This window comes from Palaemon carinicauda, chromosome 42 (genome assembly GCF_036898095.1).
Source record: "Palaemon carinicauda isolate YSFRI2023 chromosome 42, ASM3689809v2, whole genome shotgun sequence".
NCBI classification, from domain to species: Eukaryota; Metazoa; Arthropoda; class Malacostraca; order Decapoda; family Palaemonidae; genus Palaemon; species Palaemon carinicauda.
The window spans coordinates 45,036,071-45,063,213 of NC_090766.1; the positions used below are offsets into that span (position 1 = coordinate 45,036,071).

Sequence of the window (27,143 nt, forward strand, 5' to 3'; positions counted from 1 at the left end):
AGAGAGAGAGAGAGAGAGGGAGAGAGAGAGAATGTATATCTACTAATAGAGACAGAAATTAGTAGACAGTCAGTCTGTTAGTATGCGGCATTTTAGAAAACAGACAAACTCTAGTAGACTGACAAGCGGGGAATTAGTCAATAGTAGAGAGAGAGGGAGAGAGAGAGAGAGAGAGAGAGAGAGGAGAGAGGAGAGGAAGAGGGGAGAGAGAGAGAGGAGAGAGAGGAGAGAGAGAGAGAGAGAGAGAGAGAATATATATGTATTAATAGAGCAGAAACTAGTAGACAGTCAGTCTGTTAGTATGCGGCATTTTAGAAAACAGACAAACTCTATTAGACTGACAAGCGGAGATTAGTCAATAGGAGAGAGAGAGAGAGAGAGAGAGAGAGGAGAGAGAGAGAGAGAGAGAGAGAGAAATATATATATCTATTAATAGAGACAGAAACTAGTAGACAGTCTGTTAGTATGCGGCCTTTTAGAAAACAGACAAACTCTATTAGACTGACAAGCGGAGAATTAGTCAATAGGAGAGAGAGAGAGAGAGAGAGAGAGAGAGAGAGAGAGAGAGAGAGAGAGAGAGAGAGAGAGAGAGAGAGAGAAATATATATGTATTAATAGAGGCAGAAACTAGTAGACAGTCAGTCTGTTAGTATGCGGTATTTTAGAAAACAGACAAACTCTATTAGACTGGCAAGCGGAGAATTAGTCAATAGTAGAGAGAGAGAGAGAGAGAGAGAGAGAGAGAGAGAGAGAGAGAGAGAGAGAGAGCCCGTCCAAACCGCACAGGAGTCATCGCATCATACGCGGAAGCGGTCTTGTCATGCATAACGCATTTGCCGGAACTGATTAATGAGGCAGTTGCTATCCCTCGGTATTTTTTGCCTTTTTACGCCTTTACTGCACTCGCATTTTAGCTTTTTTTTTCTTTTTTTTTTCTTTCCACGTGTTACTGTGCTACACTTCTGACTCATGAGATTCGTTTGCCTTTTATAAGAAGTCGAGCCACTTGTAATGGGATGTAGGTAAACCAGCTCCCCCCCCCTTTTCGTAGAAAAAAAATCGAATAATGTATTAAGATAATATTTAGCTTGTAATATTATCACTAGCAACTGTTGTTTTCGTTTGCCTTTTATAAGAAGTCGAGCCACTTGTAATGGAATGTGGGTAAACCAGCTCCCCCCCCCCCCGCCCCCTTTTTCGTAGGAAAAAAAATCGAATAATGTATTAAGATAATATTTAGCTTGTAATATTATCACTAGCAACTGTTGTTTTCGTTTGCCTTTTATAAGAAGTCGAGCCACTTGTAATGGGATGTAGGTAAACCCCCCCCCCCCCCTTTTTCGTAGAAAAAAAAATCGAATTATGTATTAAGATAATATTTAGCTTGTAATATTATCACTAGCAACTGTTGTTTTCGTTTGCCTTTTATTAGAAGTCGAACCACTTGTAATTGGATGTAGGTAAACCCCCCCCCCCCTTTTTCGTAGGAAAAAAAATCGAATAATGTATTAAGATAATATTTAGCTTGTAGTATTATCACTAACAACTGTTGTTGTTATTGTCGTTTGTGTTAATTCTTGTTGCCTCTGTCTCGTCACAAGTAATTTTTATAATGATGATTATTATTATTGCTATAGTCCATTTCTTTTAGCGAGGCAGATTTGCTCCGACTCGCAACGGTGCCCTTTTAGCTGGGAAAGGTTTCCTGATCGCTGATTGGTTGGACAAGATAATTCTAACCAATCAGCGATCAGGAAACTTTTCCGAGCTAAAAGGGCACCGTTGCGAGTCGGTGCAAATCTGCCTCGCTGAAAGAAATGGACTATAGTGTTCGTGTCCCGTCAAAAATGGCCGCTAAATATTTAGATTTACACACACGCACCAAGGTATGACTACTCGCTCGATCCCTACCCGTGGGACGTGGAGTGACCAAGTACTTACATGCCTGCCAATGATGTTGAGCGTGACAGGAAAGAAATCTCTCTCTCTCTCTCTCTCTCTCTCTCTCTCTCTCTCTCTCTCTCTCTCTCTCTCTCTCTCTCTATATATATATATATATATATATATATATATATATATATATATAATTTATATATATATATATATATATATATATATATATATATTTATATCCTTTTATATATATATTTATATATATGATATATATATATAATATATATATATATATATATATATATATATATATATATGTATATATATGATATATGTATGTATATATAAGTATATATATGTTATTTATATATATAATATATATATATATGTATATATAAGATATATGTATGTATATATAAGTATATATATGTATACATATATATATATGTATGTATATATAAGTATATATATGTATACATATATATATATGTATGTATATATAAGTATATATATGTATACATATATATATATATATATATATATATATCTATATATATATAAAAAATATATATCTATATATATTTGTATACTATATATATATATATATATATATATATATATATATATATATATATATATATATATATATATATATATATATATATATATATATATATATATATATAGTGTGTGTATGTAACCAGACACTTGCTCTTTATTGTATAGGGGAGATTATTATTGTTGTTATTGTTGTTACTACTGTAGGATGTAATATAGATTTTATTTGTTTTTACCATAAATAATGATCATCTTGATACCATCCTCAAATCTTTTTCACTACAATTATTCTTCGCTTGCAGGCCGAGATGACATGTCACCGCCGTCGTCTCTCAACGGCTACAGCATGGACTCCTACAGTGACCTCAAGAAGAAGAAAGGCCCCATCCCTCGGCAACAGGAGGAATTGTGCCTGGTGTGTGGAGACCGCGCCTCCGGCTACCATTACAACGCCCTCACCTGCGAAGGATGTAAAGGTAATGCGCATGTAGTCCTTAGTTGTGTGTGTGTGTGTATATATATATATATATATATATATATATATATATATATATATATATATATATATATATATATACATATTATATATATATACACACAGTATATATGTGTGCGTGCATGTTTGTAGTCCCATATATATATATATATATATATATATATATATATATATATATATATATATATATATATATATATATTATATATATATATATATATATATTATATATATATATGTGTGTGTATGTATACATACATATATACATGTGTGTGTTAGTGTATATACTGTATATGTGTGTGCGCATAAGTGTACGTAAGCATCTTTAGAAGCGGCTATTCAACAACTGCTTATATCCGTGTAATTAACCAACTAATGGAAAAATCAACAGAATATGATATACCACTATGTATGACATTTATGCACTATGAGAAAGCTTTTAATCCTATCAAAACTTCAGCAGTAATGAAAGCCCTTCAAAATCAAGGAATAAATGAGGCTTATGTTGGAGCACTTGAAGATATCTATATGGGTAGTCCAGCAAGCCTAAAATTGCTTAAAGATAGTGAGAAAATGCCGATTGATAAATGAGTTAGACAGGGAGTCTCCATCACTCCTAATTATTCACATCGTGCCTAGAAATTGTTTTTGAGAATTTAGATTGGTAAGATGTAGGAATTAACATTAATAGCGAATACCTTAAAACCATAAGATTTGCAGATATACTAACAAGAAGTAAGAAAAGGAAATGAATATGGGCAGGATATATATATATATATATATATATATATATATATATATATATATATATATATATATAAAATGATGCAGTGTATGCTATTAGTCTACCCACTACAGATGAACCATCTGTGCAGGTGTACAAACTCACTAATATTATTAGACTCTGAACCGCACAGCTGGTTCTTCAAAGATTCATCAGTAAAATGGATAAGTCAGGGACTGTTGTGTAGTTATTATAAAGCCATCCCATTATTAGGAAGTGTGGCTTTATTGAAAAAAAATATATATATGAAAATTAGGCGTATTTGTTTATTCCTTTCTCCAACCAGCAGTTCACTGACAATGCAATTCCTGTTCGCTAACACACTTTACTCACTTGCAGGTTTCTTCCGTCGTTCCATCACGAAAAACGCCGTTTATCAATGTAAATATGGAAATAATTGCGAGATGGATATGTATATGAGGCGCAAGTGTCAAGAATGTCGACTTAAGAAGTGTTTAAATGTTGGCATGCGACCCGAGTGTAAGTAGATCCTCATATTATTATTATTATTATTATTATTATTATTATTATTATTATTATATATATATATATATATATATATATATATATATATATATATATATATATATATATATTATTTTTGTTGTTGTTGTTGTTGTTGTTGTTGTTGTTATACTGTACTTACCTTTGTTATCAGTAGTAGTATTCTATTATTTCATAATTTTTATAGCTTTGCAGCAGTCCAGTATTGCTATGTTTTATTATTATTATTATTATTATTATTATTAATCCTTGTCAAGAAATTCAAGCCATTTCTTGGTGGCCCTGAACCCCTAGCCACTGCTCAAAACCTTACCAAAAAGGCTGAACCAAAATTGTGATTTTTTTTTCTAACCCCTCTTTCTCCAACCTCTTTCATTTGCAGGTGTGGTGCCAGAGTCCCAGTGCCAGGTGAAACGCGAACAGAAGAAGGCCCGGGAGAAAGATAAGAAAGATTACCCATCTGCTGGTTCCCCTATTGTAGAGGAGAAGCACACTCCTCTCAGTCCTGTTAGTATCTCGAGATGTCTCCTCGTAGATCTCACTGAATGACATATCTATCAAAATAGTGCAATGATTCATTTCCTTTATTTCAAAACAATTCTCTTATTCATCTGTAATTTTATTTTGTACTGTACTTTTAAGTCGTGGATGGGTCGCGTGCTTTTGAATGGAAGGCCCTTCCATTATGCCTTTACATGTTGTGGTAGCCTTATTCTCTCTTAGAGTACATTTACCCAAAGGAACCGACTTGCTTGCAAAATGACTCAAAAACTTGGCTTTCTGTGAAAGGCTTCACTTCTGAAGTAACTAAAAGGCAGCCTTTTTTTACGTTTTCTTTCTCAATTGGGGAATCCATTTCTGAACTCATTTTATGTGCTTTATTGAAAACGTAATGAATTCTTTAAGGTTTTATCTTGCAGTAATGAGACTGAATTTGCTTTTCTTTTCCCTTGTGACATATCTATCAGTGTGTTTGAAGGCTTTCACTTTTCCTTCCTTTTTAGTCAAATTGGATGACAACAGATTGGCCATTATGAGCTCAATGACTTGAACTGCATTGTTGTAACTACCTGCCTTAAGTTTCACCACCTAGAGTTAATCTTGTGTTTTCATATCATGAAATGTAAACTATTGAAAGACGCCAGGGGCTTCTTCTCGCAGCAGTCTTGTATCAATAAGCAATCTGAGCTTATAATGGATGGTAGGTCTCTGTGTAGATGTGTTGTTTAAAACAAGAAAAGCATAAGGCTCTCGTGATCGCAAACCGCAAGTAATCACCACTTAAATTGCCATTTTAAACGGACCAATGTTCCCCCTGTGAACGTCACGTCAGAAGGCCAGGTTTCTGTTCATTTTGAGAATATTTCTACACGAGTCATCAAGTTGAAAGTCTCAGTCTATTAGGCAGTAATCGCTGATGATTTATCTTTACCAAGATGTTGAACAGAAATGTGGCATCCATTTCCATATGAGACAGGTGTCTTTGACATTACTGGATATTATTTTGAGCGGTTTAGACAAGTCATGATTGACCCTCACTTGAAATCCCCAAAAGTGTCTGTTAATCTTCTTTTAAATTGTCAGACATTTGAACAAAAATTGGAGTACAGGGAGCATTCCAGCATGTAAAAAATTGCTTCATTTCAGTGTAAGCCTAAAGGATCGCCGAGTGCATCTGCTCCTTCGTTCAAAAGTAATAACGGATCCAGTAGCTTCAATTTAAGCCCAGTAAGTAAAGGATTTGGCCCTCGCATCAAAATTATACATTCTGTTATAGGTATTTTAAAAGTGTTGGCTATTCTATTCATCCATTTAACTTTTTAATCTGCTGTATGCACTGTAGAGTATAGATCTACAGGCAGTTTTGAGTCTGAAATAATATGCTGTATGCACTGTAGAGTATAAATCTACAGGCAGTTTTGAGTCTGAAATAACTATGCAGCACATAATAGCAGTACAGTTTTGTCGAAACCACTTGTTAGAGAACAGCATTCATACTTATGGTGTGTGTAGGCTAATAAAATTGTATATATAATTTAGATTGAAATTGTAGGTGTTTTGAAAATAACTAGTAAAAAACTGTAGAATTTGCACCTTGCGCCGTATTATGCCAACTCTTTGGAGAGATCTAGGTATCAGACATTGATTAATCCTGTTCTTTTATTTATTCTGTAAACATAGAGGTCTTTGCACTGATAGATTTGGGGAGACAGTGTAAATGGTAAATATAGTGAAACTTATCCTTTTGGAATATAGTCTCTTCAACAGTTTTCATATGGAAGATGGAGAAATATCAGAAGCTCAGAGCCACATTGTCTGTCGTGCAGTCTTGAACTTAGAAAAAAAAAAAAAGACACTTGATTTTGTATATTTATTTTACAATGATGCCATTTCCCTCAGATGGATTGGCCTCAGGAAAAGGAATCCTCAGAGGAAGAAGGTAGAAAATCGAAGGTATGCTTTTTGGTCATACGTAACAACTCAAGATAATGTGGGATACTGAAAGATGTTTTTTCAGAAATGCTGGTCTGTCTTTTCATGTGGAAGTTGATCGTTACTTTTTTAATGTCCCTTGTTTTGACTGGGAATAATTTAATTTTGCTCATGGTTTTCTATAATGCTTTTGATTTTATTTAGTTTTGTCCTGTTTGAATGGTAGTTTTTTCCTTTGAACCTTCATAGTGTTCTTGTTTACATCCCAAAAATGCTGCATTTCAGTTGCTGCATAGTTCTGTAGCATTGTTAAATTGTACCCCAAAGTACCGTACGACTTTTCAGTATTATTTTCCCCATCCTATTTGCTCTGCAGAACTCTTTTAATTGATTTTGGTTATGGTGAGATTAATTCCCATACCTCTGTAGAATTTCATAGCATTAAGACTATAGTAGACTTGCCTTATTAACTTTATATTTGAAGTAAAGATATCCCTTCTTTCGTGTATGAGTAAATTAGACTTGAACAGCATTTGGCATCGTTTTTCTAAGTGTCTAATCAGAACTATGCATTTGACGTGAGTATACCCAGTGTGCTTGCATTGACCCTTATACATTTTAGCAGTGTGTGTTTGGCTTCATTAAATACTCAGACTGTCAATGCTTGGAAAACTAACTAGTGAGCGATAATGATATTTCCATCATTCATTTCCTGCAGTCCTACTATAGTGCAGTCACAGTGACCGTTTGTTGCTGTTGTGATCTCGCTTGAACCAGGCCAATGAATGAGGCACTGCAACTAATCTGTTATTCAGTACAGCTGGAATAAATGAAGCTTTTAAGCAACAAGGACATCAACTTCACAATCCACTACATTATGAATCTGATGATTTCGGTTTTTCCAAGTCTGATATGAATAAATTACTCTGATAGGATTTTGTCTTATGTGAGGGAGGAAATTTGGAACATAGGATTTAGTTGAACAGCTGAACAGCTAATTAGGAACAACCCATTGTGTTTTATTATATGCATTTTGTAGATCAAAACCACTGATACTGTTAGGAAGTGCCCCTTCTCTGGACTTAGAATGAAAATTCGGTGTTTAGTTGAGTTGAATTGGGCAGATAATTCACAATTATTATAAAATAGAACTGAGAAAGGAATTTTAGTTTCATTAGACAACACCCATGCTGTATTCCCTTTATCTGTACTGTATTTATTGCTGCAATGTCATACCATTAAATCTTACCTTTTACTAAATTGTGTGAATAATATTTTCTGACTAGAGATTAAATACTGTAGTTTTTTTAATTTCTGAATTTCCATATTACCCTAATAAAATCAGTTCACATGTAAATACCTCTGCATAAAATAGACCCTGGTTAAGGTGACCGGTTGTTATTGGTATTTGGATACACATGAACTTAGCACAGTATCAGATTGCAAATTGTACAATGTTGCTTTACGTTTTGGGGCAAGTTACCATCTGGACCACTAGTACTCTTCTTTAGCATTTGTTTCTACAGTCATTTCCCCTGATCTTTCCTCACTTTTTATAATCACAGGTTTTTATTAATAGTTTTTTTTAGATATGACTCAATAGCTGTCACCTGGGATTCTTGGTAGTTTGTGGTTTAGTGTAGCTCTTCTAGACTGTCTTTCTGTCCTTGTAGCCTTGGTATCATTATGATTTGGTATTGGTATTTGATTTCTCTAATATACTGTTAGATTTAAGAACACATTGACTTTACTAACAGACTCTACAGCTTTGATGTTTTAACATAATCTTAAATGCTCCTAGTAAAACTGGATCGCATTTTGTTTTGGACTTGAGTACGTATAAAAGTGTGTGTGTGTGTGTGTGTGCGTGCGTGCATGCATGCGTGAACATTCCTCTTCTCTATGTCCTGTCAGGCATTTAACAAGAAAAAAGAATTTGCTTGTATTTTTTGATGACTTTTATACATTATTGAGCTGATGGCATCAAATATTTAGTTGCAAACCAGGAGGCATTTTCCTATAGCCTACCTGGCTTTGAGTTTATGATGTATGGCCCATGATATTTTAGCTTATAATTTATTGTTTTAAGCCTTTGTAGCATATTTTATTATTTTATTACTAAATACTGCCTCATTATCTAGGTACTTATATCAGGGCTGGTGATTATAATGCTAAAAAGAATGATTTAAAAACTGTAAAAACATTAATGTAGATGGTATACCAGTAACTATTTTGATAATTATTCTATAATCCAGATGATATACCAACAAGTGTCTTGATATCCTAACTTGGTGAATTTTAGCCTGAACCTTGAAGTATGCCATGTATTTAAAGTTATATTTTGTTGCATCAAAAATGCTGACTCTCAAAAGATAATCTAAATTATGTTATGGTGACCTCAGCTTTGAAGTAAATATCCTCATTCAAAGTGTTTGTGTTTTAAAATTATTAGATAACCATTGATCAGATAATAAGGAGGATATTAAAATGAGTATTCTAAGGTCTTTCATTTATATGGTACATGATGCTTTCTCAATATTTAATTCAAGTGCTCTATGTGGTTTTTCAGTTTTTATTTACAGTTAAAAGTTGTGTGGATATTTAGATTTCAAATGCAAGCTCTAAGATCCTTATTACGTGCATTCTTAACAAATTGAGTTTATTTTAGAGAGATGAAACATGTTTTAATTGGAGTAATTAGCTAGCTAAAACTATGGTGTATGTTTGTATGATAATTTCTGCCCATTTTCACTGTTAAAACCAATGTTTACCCTGAGATGTAGAGAGGGGTTTGTTTTGGTATCAGCTATTTGGATGAAAAAAGTTCCATCACATACATTTCACATGATTCATTTTGCTGTTCATCAAGTGGCAGTTTTGTTTTTCATACTAAGCTGATGTACGTGTTAACTCCTTGCCTAAGAACTTAGTTGCCACGTTTTACTCGTGGTTTTCGTATTGATGTCGTTAGAGTAAATATACAGCGAAAACTTATAACACTTAGAATTATTAGTAACTTGTCATGTAATCATTCCTTCAGCCTCTCCACTCATATACAGTAGTCAGGTTATTATCCAAAATGGGCAGATTTACTAATATGAACTAACAGAATAACCCATAATTTGGCAGAGCAAGTTTCGATTAAAGTAGAATGGCCTCGAGGGACCAAAGAGAAAAACATGTGACCACAGAATACATGAAATATAAGTAAACAAAATTATGAACTGTCTAAAGTTCTAACTTAATCATTTTAATTCAAGGCTCCAGCCCAATTATGTCAGGCTGTAACATTCTAAGATACATTTCACATGTGCAGTGCTAGGAAGTGTCCGGTTTGTGTGGGAGTATGTGTGAAGGAGACGGTTATGATGTTTACAATTTATATTCTGTAATTAGAGGGTCAAAGGTTTATTTCAGACGGGAGCAGGGAAGGCAAAAGAACTACTAACTGATTGGCCTTATATCTTTTCATGTTACAAACTAATCTATAAAATTGAGAGTAAAGACAATGGATGCGGGTTGTAAGCAATGAGTAAAGAAACTGTAAAACCAACTTTTTTTCATTTTTAATGGTACTATATTAAAGTACTGAAATAACATTTAATTTCACATCCATATGTCACAGGCATAAAGGTTGTCGCTACTTGTTAGCAGCTCTTTTAATGTTTTATAAACTTTAAAAATCAAATACATGTGTGAATAACTTTATTACTTTTTTAAATCTGCTGTTTATTGAATTCAAGTGCTGTTTGTGCTGTGGATACAAAGATTCACTTGCACCACAAATAATGCTATAAACATTAGTTATGGAGCTATATAAATGAATGTTGCTAAAACAGTTCTCTTGTGTCCAATTGATTGTATAATATGCTTTTTGTACAAATAAAGGCTTTAGTGATGTTCCCATGTATATGGTATTTAATGTGTTGAATATTTACCTGTGTTTTTTGAATATTATTTGATAATTTAAAGTTTTGGCTTGTAACAGAAGAACTGCAGTTTTTTTCATAATTGTTTTACCTGAGGTTAATGTTTGAGAATAGGGAAGAGTTAAATATAACTCTGTCCACATTGTCGTGAGACCCAAAAATTCCACCAAAATTCAATGCTATACGTGTCAGAAGGAAAGAGGAAGGAAATTTATTTAAATGTAAAATTCATGAGAACTGTAATAGAATTATTTGTAGTGTATAGTACTGTGCAGTATGGATTACACATATTTTACTGAGGCACAGAAATTAGTAGAATTATTTGAAACCCTTTTTTAAGACAGAAATTCACAAAGGCCATCAGATTTTGGTGAGGCTATCTATTGCATTCTCTGCCAGTCTCTAATTCATTAGCTGGTAAAGCACTTTATCGTTAGGCAATATATTATTATAGTATTCCTTTATTTTACAGTTGCCTTTAACAAGAGGAGGAACTGGAGCCAAGCCTTTGACCCATGAACAGCAAGAACTGATCCACACACTAGTCTACTACCAAGAAGAATTTGAACAACCATCTGAATCAGACTTAAAGAAAATAAAAGTAAGTACAGTACTGATCTCCATTACTCTTGACTTTTTTTATCATGAATGGCTTTATATCTCTTATTGACCTCTAGAGGTGATTATAGAAATTGTCCAAATTGCCAAATGTAGAGGAATACAGTAGTTACCTCTAGGCTAATTATAGAAGTTGTCTAAATTGCTGAATATAGATAATGAATAGCTCATCTTTGCACCTTAAGCTTCTCTTAGATTTCCCCTTGGAATTGCCAGAGTTTGCCAGCTTTATTAGGGTTGGAATGGTAACTCAGAGATGTGATCTGGCTAAACAAACTTGCAAAGAACGATGATCATGCCAGCATGCCAGAGCTTGCACATGCTTGGCTAGGATGCATATCATAAAAGCTTGGTATTCTAAGAAAGAATTATTAAAAACTTGAAAGACTATAATTTTCCAGTTTCTTTTTTATTTTATTTTATGTTTAAGAGTAGTTCATGATATATTTTTATTTCTTGTTGGCCATAATTTTTTTGAAATAACCATTGTGTTTGTGTATACTGGTGTAATAAGGTTGATAATACTGGAATTATCATTTGACATACTACCTACTACAAACTTGAGACAAAAATCTCATAATAAAAAATATAATTGCCTGGTAATTTTAGCTATATAATTTCATAAAGAATACTTAGAAATTTACTAAAAATGTTGTGGACTACTTCAATTTCAGTTTAGGAGTGAACATTTAACTAAATTTATTATGCTATATCAGAATTTTCATGAATCTTATTTTTTCAAATTTAAGGACAAATAGAATTTCATGTTTGCAAACTAGAGAGTAGCTAAATCTGTTGTGAATATTCTTAGTTATGGCTTTCCTAGAAAGAGTATAAGACTTTTATCGTGATCATTTATCCACCAGTTTAAATTCAAAACCTTGTAAGTTGTTTTATATTATCCTTACAAAACACATCTTGTTATTTTTATAGTCAGACATATCTTTTACATGAATTTTTTTTTCAAATACTCATGAATTTTAAGTCTTAAGTTAGTTCCTTGAACATCTGTGATCATTCTTTCCGTAGTAGGCCAAGAATACTTCTGTGGTGTGTGTAGAAATGACTTAGGCTGAAGGAACGTAGAGAGTAGAGGTCCCCTTTTGTTTTGTTTCATTGTTGGTGTCGGCTACCCCCCAAAATTGGGGGAAGTGCCTTGGTATATGGATGGATGGATAAGTCTTGACAGAGGAAGTACTGTTGTATTTATTGATCATTAGATGTAGAAAAGATTTATTTATAAAATTTACGTCTAAAAATCTAAGTCTTGATAGAGGAAGTACTGCACTGTATTTTCAGGTCCGGTCATTAGATATAAAAAGAATATTTCATAAAATCCGAGTCTTGACTGAGGAAGTACTGTATTTACTGCTAGTCAATTCATTAGATGTAGAAATAATATTTTATAAAATCTAAGCTTTGACAAAGGAAGTACACTACTGTACTGTATTTACTGGTCAGGTCATTATTGTTTCTTAAGTGTGTTTTTTACTGGGTATATTATGCCCAATTTAGTAATCCCGGCTAGGAAAATTACATTTCTGGGTCGACCTGTGACGGCCGGTGAAAAGTCCTTCTATCTATCTTTTCTAAGGTAGATAGAAGGACTTTTCACCGGGCATCACAGGTCTCTCCCCAGAAATAGATTTTTCCCTCGTCAAAATCCCTTTTTTAAGGATGTGGTTCTTTCACAGAATCATGATCATCACTGTATAATTGTTATTACAATATTTTGAAATCTTATGTCCAAATACAGTAAACAGCTGAATAGGCTGTTTGCTATTCCTTGACCACTTTAGACGAAGGACTGTGACATTTTTTTTTATGATCTTAGTTTGATATGAACAATTAACAAAATTCACTAACAATTGCTAACTTACTTTCTGGTTATGCTTATTGATTTTGTTTTCTAATGTGATTATTGATTAAGCTGAGTGACTCCTACGTAACAACTGCTTTGTTTTCACTCGCATTAGTTTTGTCGAATTGAGTACTTGCTCTTCACCATTTTTTATAACATCAGTTTAATGGTAAATTTTAAAATTGAATGTTGCTTTTAACTGATTTTATTCTAATTATTGCCTGTTCTTGTGTAATAGTCATTTTCTCCAGACTTATTAAAGAGATATCCTAGCAAATCTTTTGAGAGTACTGCACTAACAATGCAGTCAAGACTGCATCTAACAAAAGACGGACTACATATATAAATTTACTTATTTTGAATCTATAATGTTGGTGGTTTGGTTATCTTGCATGTACATTGCTTTTTACTTATGCCTGGTCTTGTAATGTATCTTTAGCATAGCCTCCTGGGTGCCAAGTATACTGAAACACCACTAGATGTTCCTATGTTGTTGTTAATTTTATTGTTATCATAGGGCAATTCAAACAAACCAATAAAGTTTATTTGTAGACCTACATTGGGTTGTCTGAAATTTGTAAGTGGAGTGAGCTATAAGACAAACTCAGGGTTTGGACTATTAATACTCTCACTGACCTTTTGAATACTCATGCAAAAGACCCTCCATTCACAAAATTAAAAAAAAATTAATGGCGCTAGGGAAGCTCCTGCGATTGTAATTCTGATGTTGCCTTCACAGAAAAGTTTGTTTTACATTAACTAATGGCTGCTACAATCAAGTAATGTGCCCTGCTATATTATGGATTTTTTTTCCAAGCAACACTGAAAATTATATGCACCTTGGTATAGCTTACTCAGCATTTTAAAACTGTGCTTTGCTACATCTTTTTTTTATGCTTCTGTAGAATTGTTAATACAGTAGCTGTGCTTTTTCAGAATATTTTTAAAAACCAGTTTCCATTAAAAGTAACAAAGAAGGACAAATGTTGGTTCTGTGTTTCCTCAAAGTTAGTGCAATATATGGGCATCCTTTATAAAAGATAGGTCATATTTATGTGTTCCAAAGTTACTGGATGTTATACATGTTTTGGAAAGGATCAAAGATATCCACGTGTCTCCAAGACTATAGATAATTCCTTGAGAAAAAGATGAGGTTCATGTACTGTATTTGCAAATAAGTCTTTTATTCATCTTTATGAAGAGCATATATCACCTGATTGTCCCCAAACTGATGCATGTTTTGCATTTTGAAGGAAAGATTGTCGAGATATAATTCTGATATCTACCCGATACCTTAACGGGCCCTATATTTTAAAGTTATGGAGGGCAATGTTGTAATCATTAAAAGGTAGCAAGGATCAGTTTTAGAGTAGTTAATTAGATGATGGAAAATGCATGCCCGAAAAGAATAGAAGTTTAATAGGAACTAATGTGGATTATCAGCTACAAGATTCATAAGAAAAATAGGGAAAATTACAATCTTGCAAAATATGTAGTATAGTTAAGGATAGAGGCACCCATTAGAGCTTCTTTATTGAGCTTATGATGCCTTTGGGTTGCATAGTATAAATCCTCATGTTCGAATTCGATTGGCATTAATAGACTAAATGGGTTTTACAGAACGTATGGTATGATTTCAATGCTTAGTTTTATCTCTGTCCTCTAGAATATTGAGAATTCTAAACCAACTATAGTCCATTTCTTTTAGCGATGCAGATTTGCACCGACTCGCGGCGGTGCCCTTTTAGCTCGGGAAAGTTTCCGGATCGCTGATTGGTTAGAATTATCTTGTCCAACCAATCAGCGATCCGGAAACTTTTCCGAGCTAAAAGGGCACCGCTGCGAGTCGGTGCAAATATGCATCGCTAAAAGAAATGGACTATAGTGTAAGTCATGCAACAAAAGAAAATAGGAGTTTTTCATCTCTGCACTGAATCATATCCCCAACCCCAGTGCAGGGTCATTTGACTCAAATTACATAAATCCAAATTTGAGATATGAGCCCACTCTAGTTATGGTAATTTAAAACTCGAATTTCATTTTACGATTATATTCTTCAAATGACAACAAACATCCATAATGTGTAGCAAGAACTCCACTCAATGTTTCAGTATTTACTTGCACTACCCTGATTGACGAAGACTTGTATATACAACTGACATGATTTAACTGAACACACCCACCCTAGTGTTCCCTTACCTCTTGTGAATCATTTTCGGTCATTTTCCTCACCAAGTGGCTTTTCTGTTTCCTTCCTTCAGTTTACCTTCGATGGTGAAGATACAAGTGACTTGAGATTCAAGCACATAACCGAGATGACCATCCTCACAGTTCAGCTCATAGTGGAATTCTCCAAGCAACTGCCTGGCTTCGACACACTGCAGCGAGAAGATCAGATTACTCTTCTTAAGGTATAGGACACCTATAGAAAAAAGGGTGTTTTTCACACTAATAGACTAATTCATTTTTTAATTCTTGGGAGATTTCTGGGTTGCAGAAGTGTTTCACTTGTATCTCTCAAGAATTTGAGGCCAAAGAATAGCAAGTACCCAGAAATCTCCATTCCAGATGACCTGTGGACGTAGAGAAGCCGTTCTAAGCAGCGCAAAAGAAAGTCTTTCTTGTTAGGATGTAACATGAAATTAATCTTGAAAGATTTACGAGATTGTTGTTATTATTGAGTAACTGAGCCAGGCCAGCAAGTCATAATGTCATGGCTCGAATATTATGTATGTATTTCATGAATTCCAAGATAGAATATATATCAAGTCATAAGATCCAAGATAAAGATGTTTGACATCTTTCCATGACGGATTGTTACAGCCATCTTTAACAGAAGACTTTCTTTTGGATCCCTAAGTTATAAGGAGCAGGTATGATATTTTGTGTATGTCAGTGGATCTTTGGCTCCTTCTAGGGCAATGATTTAAGTGAAGACGATGCGGAAGCGAAGTTCACTCACATCACAGACATGACGATCCTGACTGTGCAGCTGATCGTAGAATTCTCCAAACATCTGCCTGGGTTTGACACACTCTCAGGGAGGATCAGATAACTCTCCTAAAGGTAGTTTAAACTGTAATTTATATTAGATGCAGTCTTTAAAGAAAGGTAGGTGCAGAGTTTCACTGTACATTAATGTGCAAGTTGCAGAAATATCTCTTGAAAATTAGTCCAGTTTCAGGGCATATCTCATTTTAAATTCTTGGAATAAGTATGGCTTAGAGGTTTTTACTGAAAGTTTTAGAAATAACACAAGAATATTAAAAAATACTTTCGTAAGTTACAATAAGAAGTTTTTGTAGGAAAGGGTAAGTATTACTGAGTATATCACTCAGTACAGTACAGTACACTACTGTAGACAGCAATGCTTCAACATTTATACATACAGAAGTTGTTGTTATCAAATTCATATTCTTTTTTAGGGTTACACTTTTTGATGAACAGTTCTGAATACATATGCATCCAATTTTGTGAGAATTTTGCTATGAGTTTTCTTTGATGGTGCTTTACATGAAAAATTAGATTTTTTATATCTATATCATTTTTAAAGTTGAAAAAGTAGATTTTTTATATCTATATCATTTTTAAAGTTAGTTATTTTAAATGTTATTTTAATGGTTAGTTCGCATCCAAGCAACTTTGATATATTCAATATGTTCTGTGATAATGAACAGAAAAAATTGAAAAGTTAGGAGAGCTAGGGCCACTACATAGAGCCTTAGTACTATTTTCACATTACCAGGCCAGTCACTACATGGATAGTCTGGTGCTCTAGCCATCAATGGCAGAGAATACTGATAAAATCTGACACAAAGTCAAACATGTAGATGGTATCCACTCTGCTGTTCAGAAGATTTCTTTACATACATGTCGTAGATATGATAATTATTAACCCATAGTTGAGGGAATATATTGTATGTTCAAATGCAAACAGCGACAAATGATTATTAATACTGAAACCATTTGTATCACTTATCAGATGGCCAAACCTGGAAGTAAAGTATCTATTAGATCAAAGAGCTTCTGTGTTTTCGTTATAATTTATGAAATCCCTAATGAAAATATACAATAGTTTTGTTGAAGAAAACCGAATAAAAAAAAAAAAATTCCCAGTTAATGGGGACAGCTTGCTATCTAATGTGGTAAGCTAATGCTGTATATTACAAAAAGAAATTTTAGCATTGAATATATTGTAATAAACACATGTAGTAAAACTTAAGAGATTTTGTTACTGTATTTTCCTTGTAAAGTATCTTACTTTCATATATATACAGTATATATATATATATATATATATATATATATATATATATATATATATATATATATATATATATATATATATATATATATATATATATATATATATATATATATATATATATATATATATATATATATATATATATATATATATATATGTATATATATATTATATATATATATATATATATGTATAATATATATATACATATATATATTATATATATACATTTATATATATAATATATATGTATAATATATACTATATGCATTTATATATATATTATATATATATATATATATATATATATATTTATATATATATATACATATATATATGTGTATATACACAATATATATATATATATATATATATATATATATATATATATATATATATATATATATATATATATATATATATATATATATATAATGTACAGTACATATATAATTTATATATATAATATATATATATATATATATATATATATATATATATATATATATGCATATATATTTATATTTATATATACTGTATATGTATACAATATATATATATACTATATACTATATATATACTATATATATATATATATATATATATATATATATATATATATATATATATATATATATATATATATATATATTCCATACTGTACAATTAAGATGTTTTTTTATATATAAGACCTATCTTCTAAGATGTTGTAAAATATTATGATCAAATGAAATTACTCTTGTGTTTCATATTGCCATGTACCAATTTTGATATAACCCAGCCATTTTTATGTTTTTTGGGGGGATACCAAATTCCATCAGTAGGACTACTTTATAATGATTGTAGTATTGTTCATGAACGAGTGCCCAAAAAATATTAGTTCTCTAAAATTGAAATAAAAAAGATATGTTTTACTATACCAATTTTACCATAAGAAATAAGTCCGTCTCATTTTTCCTAAAATTTTCTTGAATAAAAGCATGAGCATATGTTAGAAATGTAGGGATAGTAGAATACTTGAGAATATTAGGAATAACTGTGACATTTGTAAATTTGTAATTATTAACTTGAGGCAATTGTGGATCATTAATTTGATAAAAAAAAAAAAAAATAGAAAAATCTTTCTTAAAGCCACAATTATGCGAGTGTTATTAGTTCTGCATAAAAATAAAAACGTGTTTAAGCATATAACTCGGAATAGCCTAAGGTTACAATGGCTCTAACATTGCAGGCTTTCTTTAGTTTTCCATGCATTAGCCCAATGAGTGTTTCCTCAAAGGGCATATGAAACCCTTGATTACCAGTCATGTACTGTATTTTCCTTTTTTATTGTTATGGTTTAGCATTATTTTTATTGCCTAAGGGCACACTAAGACACACTATTCTATTTATTTCATCACTGGGCTGTTATCCATGTTGGAGCCAGCCCTTGGGCTTATAGCATACTGCTTTTCCAACTATGGTTGTAGCTCAGTGAATAATAATAATAAATGTAATAATAATGTCACTTTTTTTTTTGGTAATTTCAATTTTCATAAATTTCTTCTTTAATTTCCAGGCATGTTCATCCGAAGTTATGATGCTGAGAGCAGCACGTCGCTATGATGCAAGCACAGATTCCATAGTATTTGGAAACAACTATCCCTACACACAAGATTCATATGAATCTGCTGGTCTGGGAGAGTCAGCTGCTGCAATTTTCCAGTTCTGCCGGAATTTGTGTAAAATGAAGGTGGATAATGCAGAGTATGCATTGTTGGCTGCAATTGCCATATTTTCCGGTAGGTCAAAGTGATCCAGTTTCAATGTTCATTACCAAATGATAGAATAGATTTTATACATCTGATTATTACTTGAATCTAAGGCTGTACTGCAAATAAATGCAGTATAATTATGGAAGTGTAAACATTTGGTGAAACATTTTGTGCAATTCAGTTATATTTGTATTGTTCAGGAGATGGTAAAAGAAACTACTGTATGCAGTTTGTTAGGATTCAATATATAGTTTATTCTGAGTTTTATTTAGGCCCTCATAAACGGATTTTCAGCAAAGCGAAAAATCTATTTTTGGGTGAGGTAGCCATGTCGTCCTAATAGTCAAATATACCTAGGAAGCTACTAATGAAGGAACTTCCATCACGACGACATGGCCTGAGCCCAAAAATATACAGTAGTATCAAGTTTTCTTATGACAATTTCCTTTCACAGAACGCCCATCGTTAAGAGAGCCTCACAAAGTAGAAAAGCTTCAAGAGATTTATCTGGAAGCTCTAAAGGCGCATGTGGAAAATCGACGAACACCAAGGTCATCAGTCGTGTTTGCAAAATTACTTAACGTCTTGACTGATTTGAGAACCCTTGGTAATCTAAATTCCGAGATGTGTTTCTCCCTTACACTTAAGAACAAGAAACTACCCCCCTTCCTGGCTGAAATATGGGATATCCACGGTGGTTACGACCAATATTGAATGCTGTGCTGCCGCCACTTCCCAGGTGCCATGTTGTTAATGAATGTGAGGAAGGTTGTGATGAAGTCATCTTGGGTGGTGGCTGGTGCCTACATTATGTACCTGCAGGCTGTGAGTGAAAAAACTGATGCTGATGATGCTGTAGAAAAGCAGTTTCATGTTGCTGCCCTTTTAGGGCTGCACTTTCAGCCATCTGATGCGTCTGTGTTAGGCCTCTCTTTTTTTTTTTTTTTTTTTTTGTGACAGTGCCGTGCATCCCCACCACCAGTGCGATGTCAGATACATAGTAATGTGCTACAGTGCATGTCAAAAGATCGGCAGCTATATCAGTGTAGCCTTAGTTAAACAGTGTCCAGTTGTGTTTGATTCATTTAACTTTGTAGCTGCCTGGAAGACAGTTTAGATTTCTGTAGACCATGTGTAACCTTTATACAGGTCTATGGATTAACACTGATGATTAAAGCTACATTGCCTTGTTGCCCTATAGCGCAAAGCCACTTAATTGGCAGGCAACGAACTCCACGTGCCTTGCTTACGGTCAAGCTTCTGTATTTCCTACCATATTCTCACGGTGCTCCTGAAGGACTGAGGGAAAGAGTGAAATTTTAAGGAACAGTGCGACGTCTTCTGATAAATATTTTTATATGACTCCGTACTTGTTATTTAATGAGCTGGTATGCCGTCCTTAAAAATAGTGAACTATTAAAAATGTATGTTACTTATTACTGTGTAATTATCACTGCTATTCAAGCATAATTATTACCAATATCCTTGCCCTTATACATGAAAGGTTGTGTATGCTGTACATCAGTTATTTAGCTGTCCTGTATATGTTAGAAGAATATGTGATGGTATAGTCAAGATTGGGAATGGGGCATATATGTCCCAAAGAAATGTGCAATGTAGTGAATTTTTTTTTTCTGGGAAGAGATGGAATTTGTTGTAAATGCCAAACATAGAACATCTATTGAACCAATGACCTGAATCATCAGCAACCTCAATGTTAAATATTAGTCTGTTTCCAAACTCCTATCCCTGTAGGTAAATTATGAAAAATATCTTCGATACTAAACATCTGAGACCAGAAGTACTGTGCATGATTGTATATGTTCTTTACATATAGCTTGTACTTTCATAAATGTATGAAAGCAAACATAAATGAATTCAAAGATGCATTTCGATATATTAAAAGTAATTTTTCAGAAGGCGAGATGAAATTTTATCCTATCGGCTTTTTTTGCTCCATTGGATCACAATTCAAGCTTAGCTTATAGCTCCCAGTCATTATTTGCAGTAAAATCTGAGAAGTCCATAGAAAATTTCATTATTGAACTGACATTGTATTGACTTAATTGCTATGGAATTATATAATGTATGCAATGTATACTTCATACACAGTACAGTACTGGAAATATCTTGCTTTTCTAATACAGTGCTATACTATTGGTGCATATTAGAAGTCTTGAGACAATTTATACTGCCTTTTGTTGGTAATATATTTTCTCACTTTATTCCTGTCGAGATTAGAACTAACAGCTCACCAGGATGATGTTTCATTAAGCTTCAAACTTAACTTATGCATACCCGTATGCTTAAAGTTATTAATTATAGTTTCTTAAAAAGATCATTCTTTATGGGAAAGATAATTTTTTTATTGTTACTTCCACAAAAAAGTTTTCTATTTTCTTTTTACAAATAAAAGTCTGTGAAAACTATTTTGACTGTGCTCAGACATTCACAATTGCCTTACTACTGCTGCAGGATTATAGCATATTTTAAAATCTTAACAAATAGTCACTAGTAGATATTCTGTGTGAGGCATTTATAACTTTTATCAGTTATCAGAAGTATCAACTTCTATGTCTAGAACAATTACCAATTAGAATATCTAAAATTGTATCTTTTGCATCTCTCCTCTATGGTAGATTTGGATGCTGAACCCAGTAAACCTTGACCTGAAATGCACCTTTTAAGCCCTCTTTATTGAAGAGATTAAGAGTAATGTTGATGTCAAGTCCATTAGATAAACAACATACTCTGGTCTCGTATACCTCTTTCCCCGAATCTCCTGTAATCCCTGCCTTCCCAGACCTACTGACCTAACCTGTAAAATTGATTATATTGAAATGAATTAAGAACTTGATTTTGTGTTCTGTTTCAGATGCAGTAGGAATTTTGAATTTACCTGAAAAGTACAACGGATACTTTAGATTAAGATGCAAAAAAATTCTTTATATAAGAGAAATGAGTTGGGTGCTGAAAATATTAAAAATTTGTCCAGGGTGCTATTAAAATATTTCCAGAAGGGCTCAGGAACTCTGCCTACAGTATTTAACTTGATGAGGTGTTGCCTCTTGTAAGAGCAAGGGAGGAATAAAAAGCGAAAGTACGATATACAGTACTTTCCTTCCAGGTTTCATAAATAGCACATGTCCTACTTTGTTGTTCGTGCAGGTCTAACAATTGCTCATCATGTCAAATATTAATTTAGGAGCATAGGCTGTCCTTTTACACTGTAATGCTTCAGGTTTAGGGATACACGATATGATAAATTAAATTTGATATTCTTTGTCATCTCTAGGTTACCAATGATTCACAAAGTCAAAAGTCTCAGTGAAGACTTTGAGCATTGCAGTTTCTTGGTAATATCATCGAAAAGAAAAAATAATGTGTGCATTATTGAAGTCCCTGAAACTGGTGAATTACCTCTCACCCTCGGCTTCTCTGTGTCGTGTAAGCCTCCCATGATACCTAGTTCATGTCTTGGACAGGTGATGTTGTGTATATTTGTGGTTCTAAAACATCTCATAAAAAATCTTTGTTCAGACTGAAAATTATATATGAATATACAGTATATATTTGAATCCAGTGCATCATGTTATGTTTGTCCAGAATACTGACTGTTTGCTACAATTTCAATGTTTTAATAATCTCTGTAAAGCAGATTTTTTTTCGTAGGAAAAATCTTTAAAAAAAGAATGTTGAACGACGTGTATTTTGTGCAAGTGTATAAGATGTTCGTTCTTAGAGTGAATGTGTGTAAGTACAGAAAAGATTTCACCATCATCATAGACTTAAGGTCATCTTCCATAGCTCCTAGCTTTTTCTCATCTTCACATCTTCATTTTTTGGTAGCCACGTTCAGCACATAGGAGGGTGTTTAGTCAAAATAGGACAAGTTGGTCAAGAATCGTCGAGGCTGAGACATAAACATAGTCTTTCTGAAATAGCATTTGCAATCAAAAGGATTCTGATTTAGTTACTGACAATGATTTACAAGTTATAACTGCAGCTCTCTAAACATTCAACAAAGTTTTGTTTAGAAATTATAATTCCTAATTTCATGTTTATAGAAAGTGGGTGTATCAATCATTCTGATACTTTAAATTTCATTTTAAGGTATGAAACCCTCTTTTGTATTTTGAGCTAAAAAGTTTTAAGATATCAAAGTTGTTGCATAAGTACAATAAGTATTACTGTATTACTGCATTTACGTAATCTTCCATTACACAACACTAATCTTCATCCGAATGGAATAAATGCCAACGTGATGAATTATGTACATACTGTAAAATATATCCGAGGTAGATAAATATTAACTGCAGACATTTCAAAATACATTTACCTTGAATGCACAATTTTATTTGCACAATTGTCATATTTTAAATAGAGGATTAAGTGTTGATGGCCTTATATTGTGTTATCTATGCAAAATTTGATATTTTGAAGCTATTAGTTACTTTTCAGCTGTTAATTGTATTTATTGCATGTTTTGACATACATCGAAAGCATAGGTTAATCAAATCAAATCAATGGTGGTAACTCGCTATTCACCCTCCAAAAATTTGCAAGTGCAGTAATATGAAACAAATTCTATTTTTATATGTACTGTATTGGGGATCCTAGTGCTGGCTCTCCCTCGTCTTGACCAACTTGTCGCTGTCGTTGCTAAATATGTGGCTTGAAGTCCACCTGGAGAATTTAAGTACAGTATATGCATTCGTTTCACTGAAGAGATTTATAACTGTATTTTCTTCATGCATATGGAATATATCATCTTTATATTTTATTTTGTGAGAACAGTTTATAATGTGATCAGATAGAGTTAGTGTTCAATCACCTTTTGAAAGGCCATAAGAAATATGTCTTACTTTCTTCTGACTGGTTGATTTCTATAGCCAATAAGCCAATTAGGTGTCAGTTATACGTCCATACTCCTCCTCCATCAATACCATTGTGAATTTTTTTTAAATAAGCAACTCATCATTAATTTTGAAATGAAAGTTTTTATATTCTACTTGAAAAAATAAAATTATCTTGTTTTTGTATTAATTTTATTTATCCTTGCAGCGTTGGCTTTGATTTGCCTAATTTGTCATGATATAGAAGTTTTGAATGCACCCGTTACACTCGTCATCAGATATTACACCAGCTAAAGTCTTCCACGTACTGTATAGCAACTTCAGACGGTATGCAAAGTTAACACGACTTCTCTTCAAGTTAGTGGAAAACAGTTGTTGATATTGTTGGTAGATAGGCTGTTACATGAAGACACCAAGCTAATAGAAGGGGAAAGCTAAGACATAAGGGGATAAGGACCTTGAAAAAAGAAGAGTCTAGTTTGTCGTAATATCCAAGTCTTAAATGCAGCCATTTCATTCGTCATCAGGTGTTACACCGGCTAAAGTTTTCTGCATTTTGTACAGCAACTTAAGGGACTATGCCAAGTTAACTGGAATTCTCTCCAAGTTAGCGGAAAACAATTGTAGGTGTTGTTTATTAAATAGGCTGTTATGTGAACACACCAAATTTCTAGAAGAGTGGGAAGGCCGAGACAAATGAATAAGGACTAGGAAGAGAAAGTGGAGAAATGAGAATCGACTGGAATGACCCGCAAGCAATACCAAGCGGAAGAGATGATTGGTAAAGCCCTTTTATGTCACTCATTGTCAGAGGCATTGGTTTGTTAGCTGTTACAGAATGGAATTTCAGTTTGAAGAAACCAAAAGTTAAGGAAGATTGTTAGTTTTGAAATTGTGAATGGCCTGAAGATGCAAATATGATAAGTAATAGGCAAGATTGGAGGGATCTGTTAAAGGCCCTTTTGAAGAAACCAAAAGTTAAGATAGATTTCTAGTCTGGAAATTGTGAATGCGATGAAGACGTTCAACATTGTATATCCCTTGGTGAAGAGGGAACGAGGAGTCTTCTCCCTTTGCATGAACTGTATACCCAGCTTCCCTCTTTCAGGGATATTGGACAAAAGTGAACACTCCATCCTTGCGACGAGTTTTGGCAGTCTTAGTTGCAAAACTGGGATATAGCGAGTCCTCAAAATAGTGGAGTAAGAAAATGTTCAATAGTTGTCGACATCCGCTGTTATCGTGTTTCGGGTTTATGGTAATAATTCAATCCATTGGAGCATTGTTTTCACTTGAAAATTAGTAAATTGACAGCTGTACCATACACAGTCCTAGTTACTGCTTTGAGTAATGTTCCAATTAAATATTCCTTTGCAGAGTGGATGCGAGAATAGAACCTATGGAATTGTCAAAACACAGTTGAAGAATTTCTCCAGAGCTACAACTAACACACACCTTTTAGCATTTAGTTGATAACAGCTAGTGTCTTGAACTTTGGTACTCATCATACATTACAAGGTAAGGAAACATGAAACTTTGATTTGAAGCACTAAAACTGTGGTGTTTCTTAATTTACTGTACCATACTCTATCCATAGAACAGTGTTATTTACAACACGAATATGCCATTTATTAAGTTTTTTTTTTCACTTTTTCTTTTTTCACAGATACTGCTGCTTACATTGAGAAGTTTCCAGATAAAACACTACCTTGTGATGTGTGCCAGATTCAAGTAAAAATTGCACAACAATGTCTGCAGTTGGTGAGACCTTCAATAGAAGACAGCAAGAATCAGTGGAAAAAAATAACCAACTGCATCTTAAATGGATACGGTTTATTAGGTGCAAGGCAAATCCTTTCGCAGGGAATATTTGAAACTAATGGCCAAACAGTTTAAAGAAAAAAAAGGAAACTAATGAAAATCCAAATATACAGGTGTAACAAGAGGGAGGTTAAAGAACTACTCAAAATAGTTTACAAAACTGTCCACAATGCTTCTCTTCAGGAGAGATACTAGGTAGTGGAAACAGCAAGGATAAGAGATGTATGAATTGACTTAGATCACTGTGAGAGTTTCAGATTTTCCAAAGCCAAGTTAGAGGAAATAGATTGAAAAGTTTGATGGAATTTATTTGAAAATGATTAGAGAATTGCATGTTACTTTAAACAGCATAGGTAAGTATATGATCTATGAAAATGACAAAGCACAAAGAAAGGGTTAATCAAGACCAAGGACTAACGTATTTGTTAATAAGATGGATTTGATACCATAAAATCTGACATACACAGAACAATAAATGAAGAGAATACATACAAAACTGGAAAGTGCTGCTAAATACTGTAAATGAGGTAAGAGAGATCAAAGGAAAGGGCAGAAAATAAAGAAATGAACTGATATCACAGTGAGAAGCATGAATTTAGAAGCATAAAGGCACCTGTAAATTTTCATTTGTGGTTTAATAGAAGTACATAGCAAAGATATTGGATCATCTAATTTTCCACAAGGTAGCATTTGGCCATTCTTGGCTAATTCTATGTGCAACGCTCAAACAGGGTGCAAACAACACTATTCTGCATACCTCATAAATGGCACATCTTTCCATGATGTATTGCACTACATTGCGCAAATTGTAGGGACAAAAATAGTGCAAGTACAGTATTGGCTCGCAGGGTGATAGTTCCCTCAGTGCACTCAAAACGGTGCACTTTAGGAATTTCTTAGAGTTCTTTGCAGCATACTTTCATCCACTAGCTGAAATCACTTTATAGCCTTTTACTTTACCTGATCCCACTTAACAATGAGAAGATTCACTAAACAAACTTAACAACGAGAAAATGCACTCCCGAAGCTTCATAAATAGATGTACAATCAAAGCTTAACAATGAAAAAATGAGTACTCCACCTATATGTATTAGAAAATTGATGATATAAGCTTGACAATAAGATGAAATACAATCCGAGATTAATAAAAAAGTGTACCTTCCAATTTTCCAGATGAGAATATGCAAATCCAAGCTTAACAAGAAGAATATGCACATTCTATGTTTAACAATGAGAGCATGCAAACTCAATGTTTAACAAAGAGTAGGTTCATACGCAAAGCTAAACAACGGGGATATATAAACTTCAGGCATAATAATGAGAATATTTAAACTCCCAGGTTTAAATTTTGGAAAGTCCGAATCCAAGC

General features: G+C 33.3%; 1 protein-coding gene across 4 annotated transcripts in view; it reads left to right on the forward strand.

The window, feature by feature from the left end:
• The window catches only part of EcR (Ecdysone receptor), a 164,420-nt gene extending 140,285 nt beyond the window's left edge, over positions 1–24,135 (forward strand). For 2 of the 4 annotated variants that reach the window (XM_068365007.1, XM_068365008.1), the window contains exons 2-10: positions 2,754–2,927; positions 4,071–4,211; positions 4,618–4,742; positions 5,883–5,963; positions 6,636–6,689; positions 11,070–11,198; positions 15,338–15,487; positions 18,902–19,124; positions 19,552–24,135. In XM_068365007.1, coding sequence (XP_068221108.1) covers positions 2,754–2,927; positions 4,071–4,211; positions 4,618–4,742; positions 5,883–5,963; positions 6,636–6,689; positions 11,070–11,198; positions 15,338–15,487; positions 18,902–19,124; positions 19,552–19,811 — 1,337 coding nt within the window. In that variant the 3' untranslated portion in view covers positions 19,812–24,135. The remainder of the gene's footprint in view (positions 1–2,753; positions 2,928–4,070; positions 4,212–4,617; positions 4,743–5,882; positions 5,964–6,635; positions 6,690–11,069; positions 11,199–15,337; positions 15,488–18,901; positions 19,125–19,551) is intronic. The other 2 variants (XM_068365009.1, XM_068365010.1) reach the window with 2 other exon arrangements.
• The last annotated feature ends 3,008 nt before the right edge of the window (positions 24,136–27,143 follow it).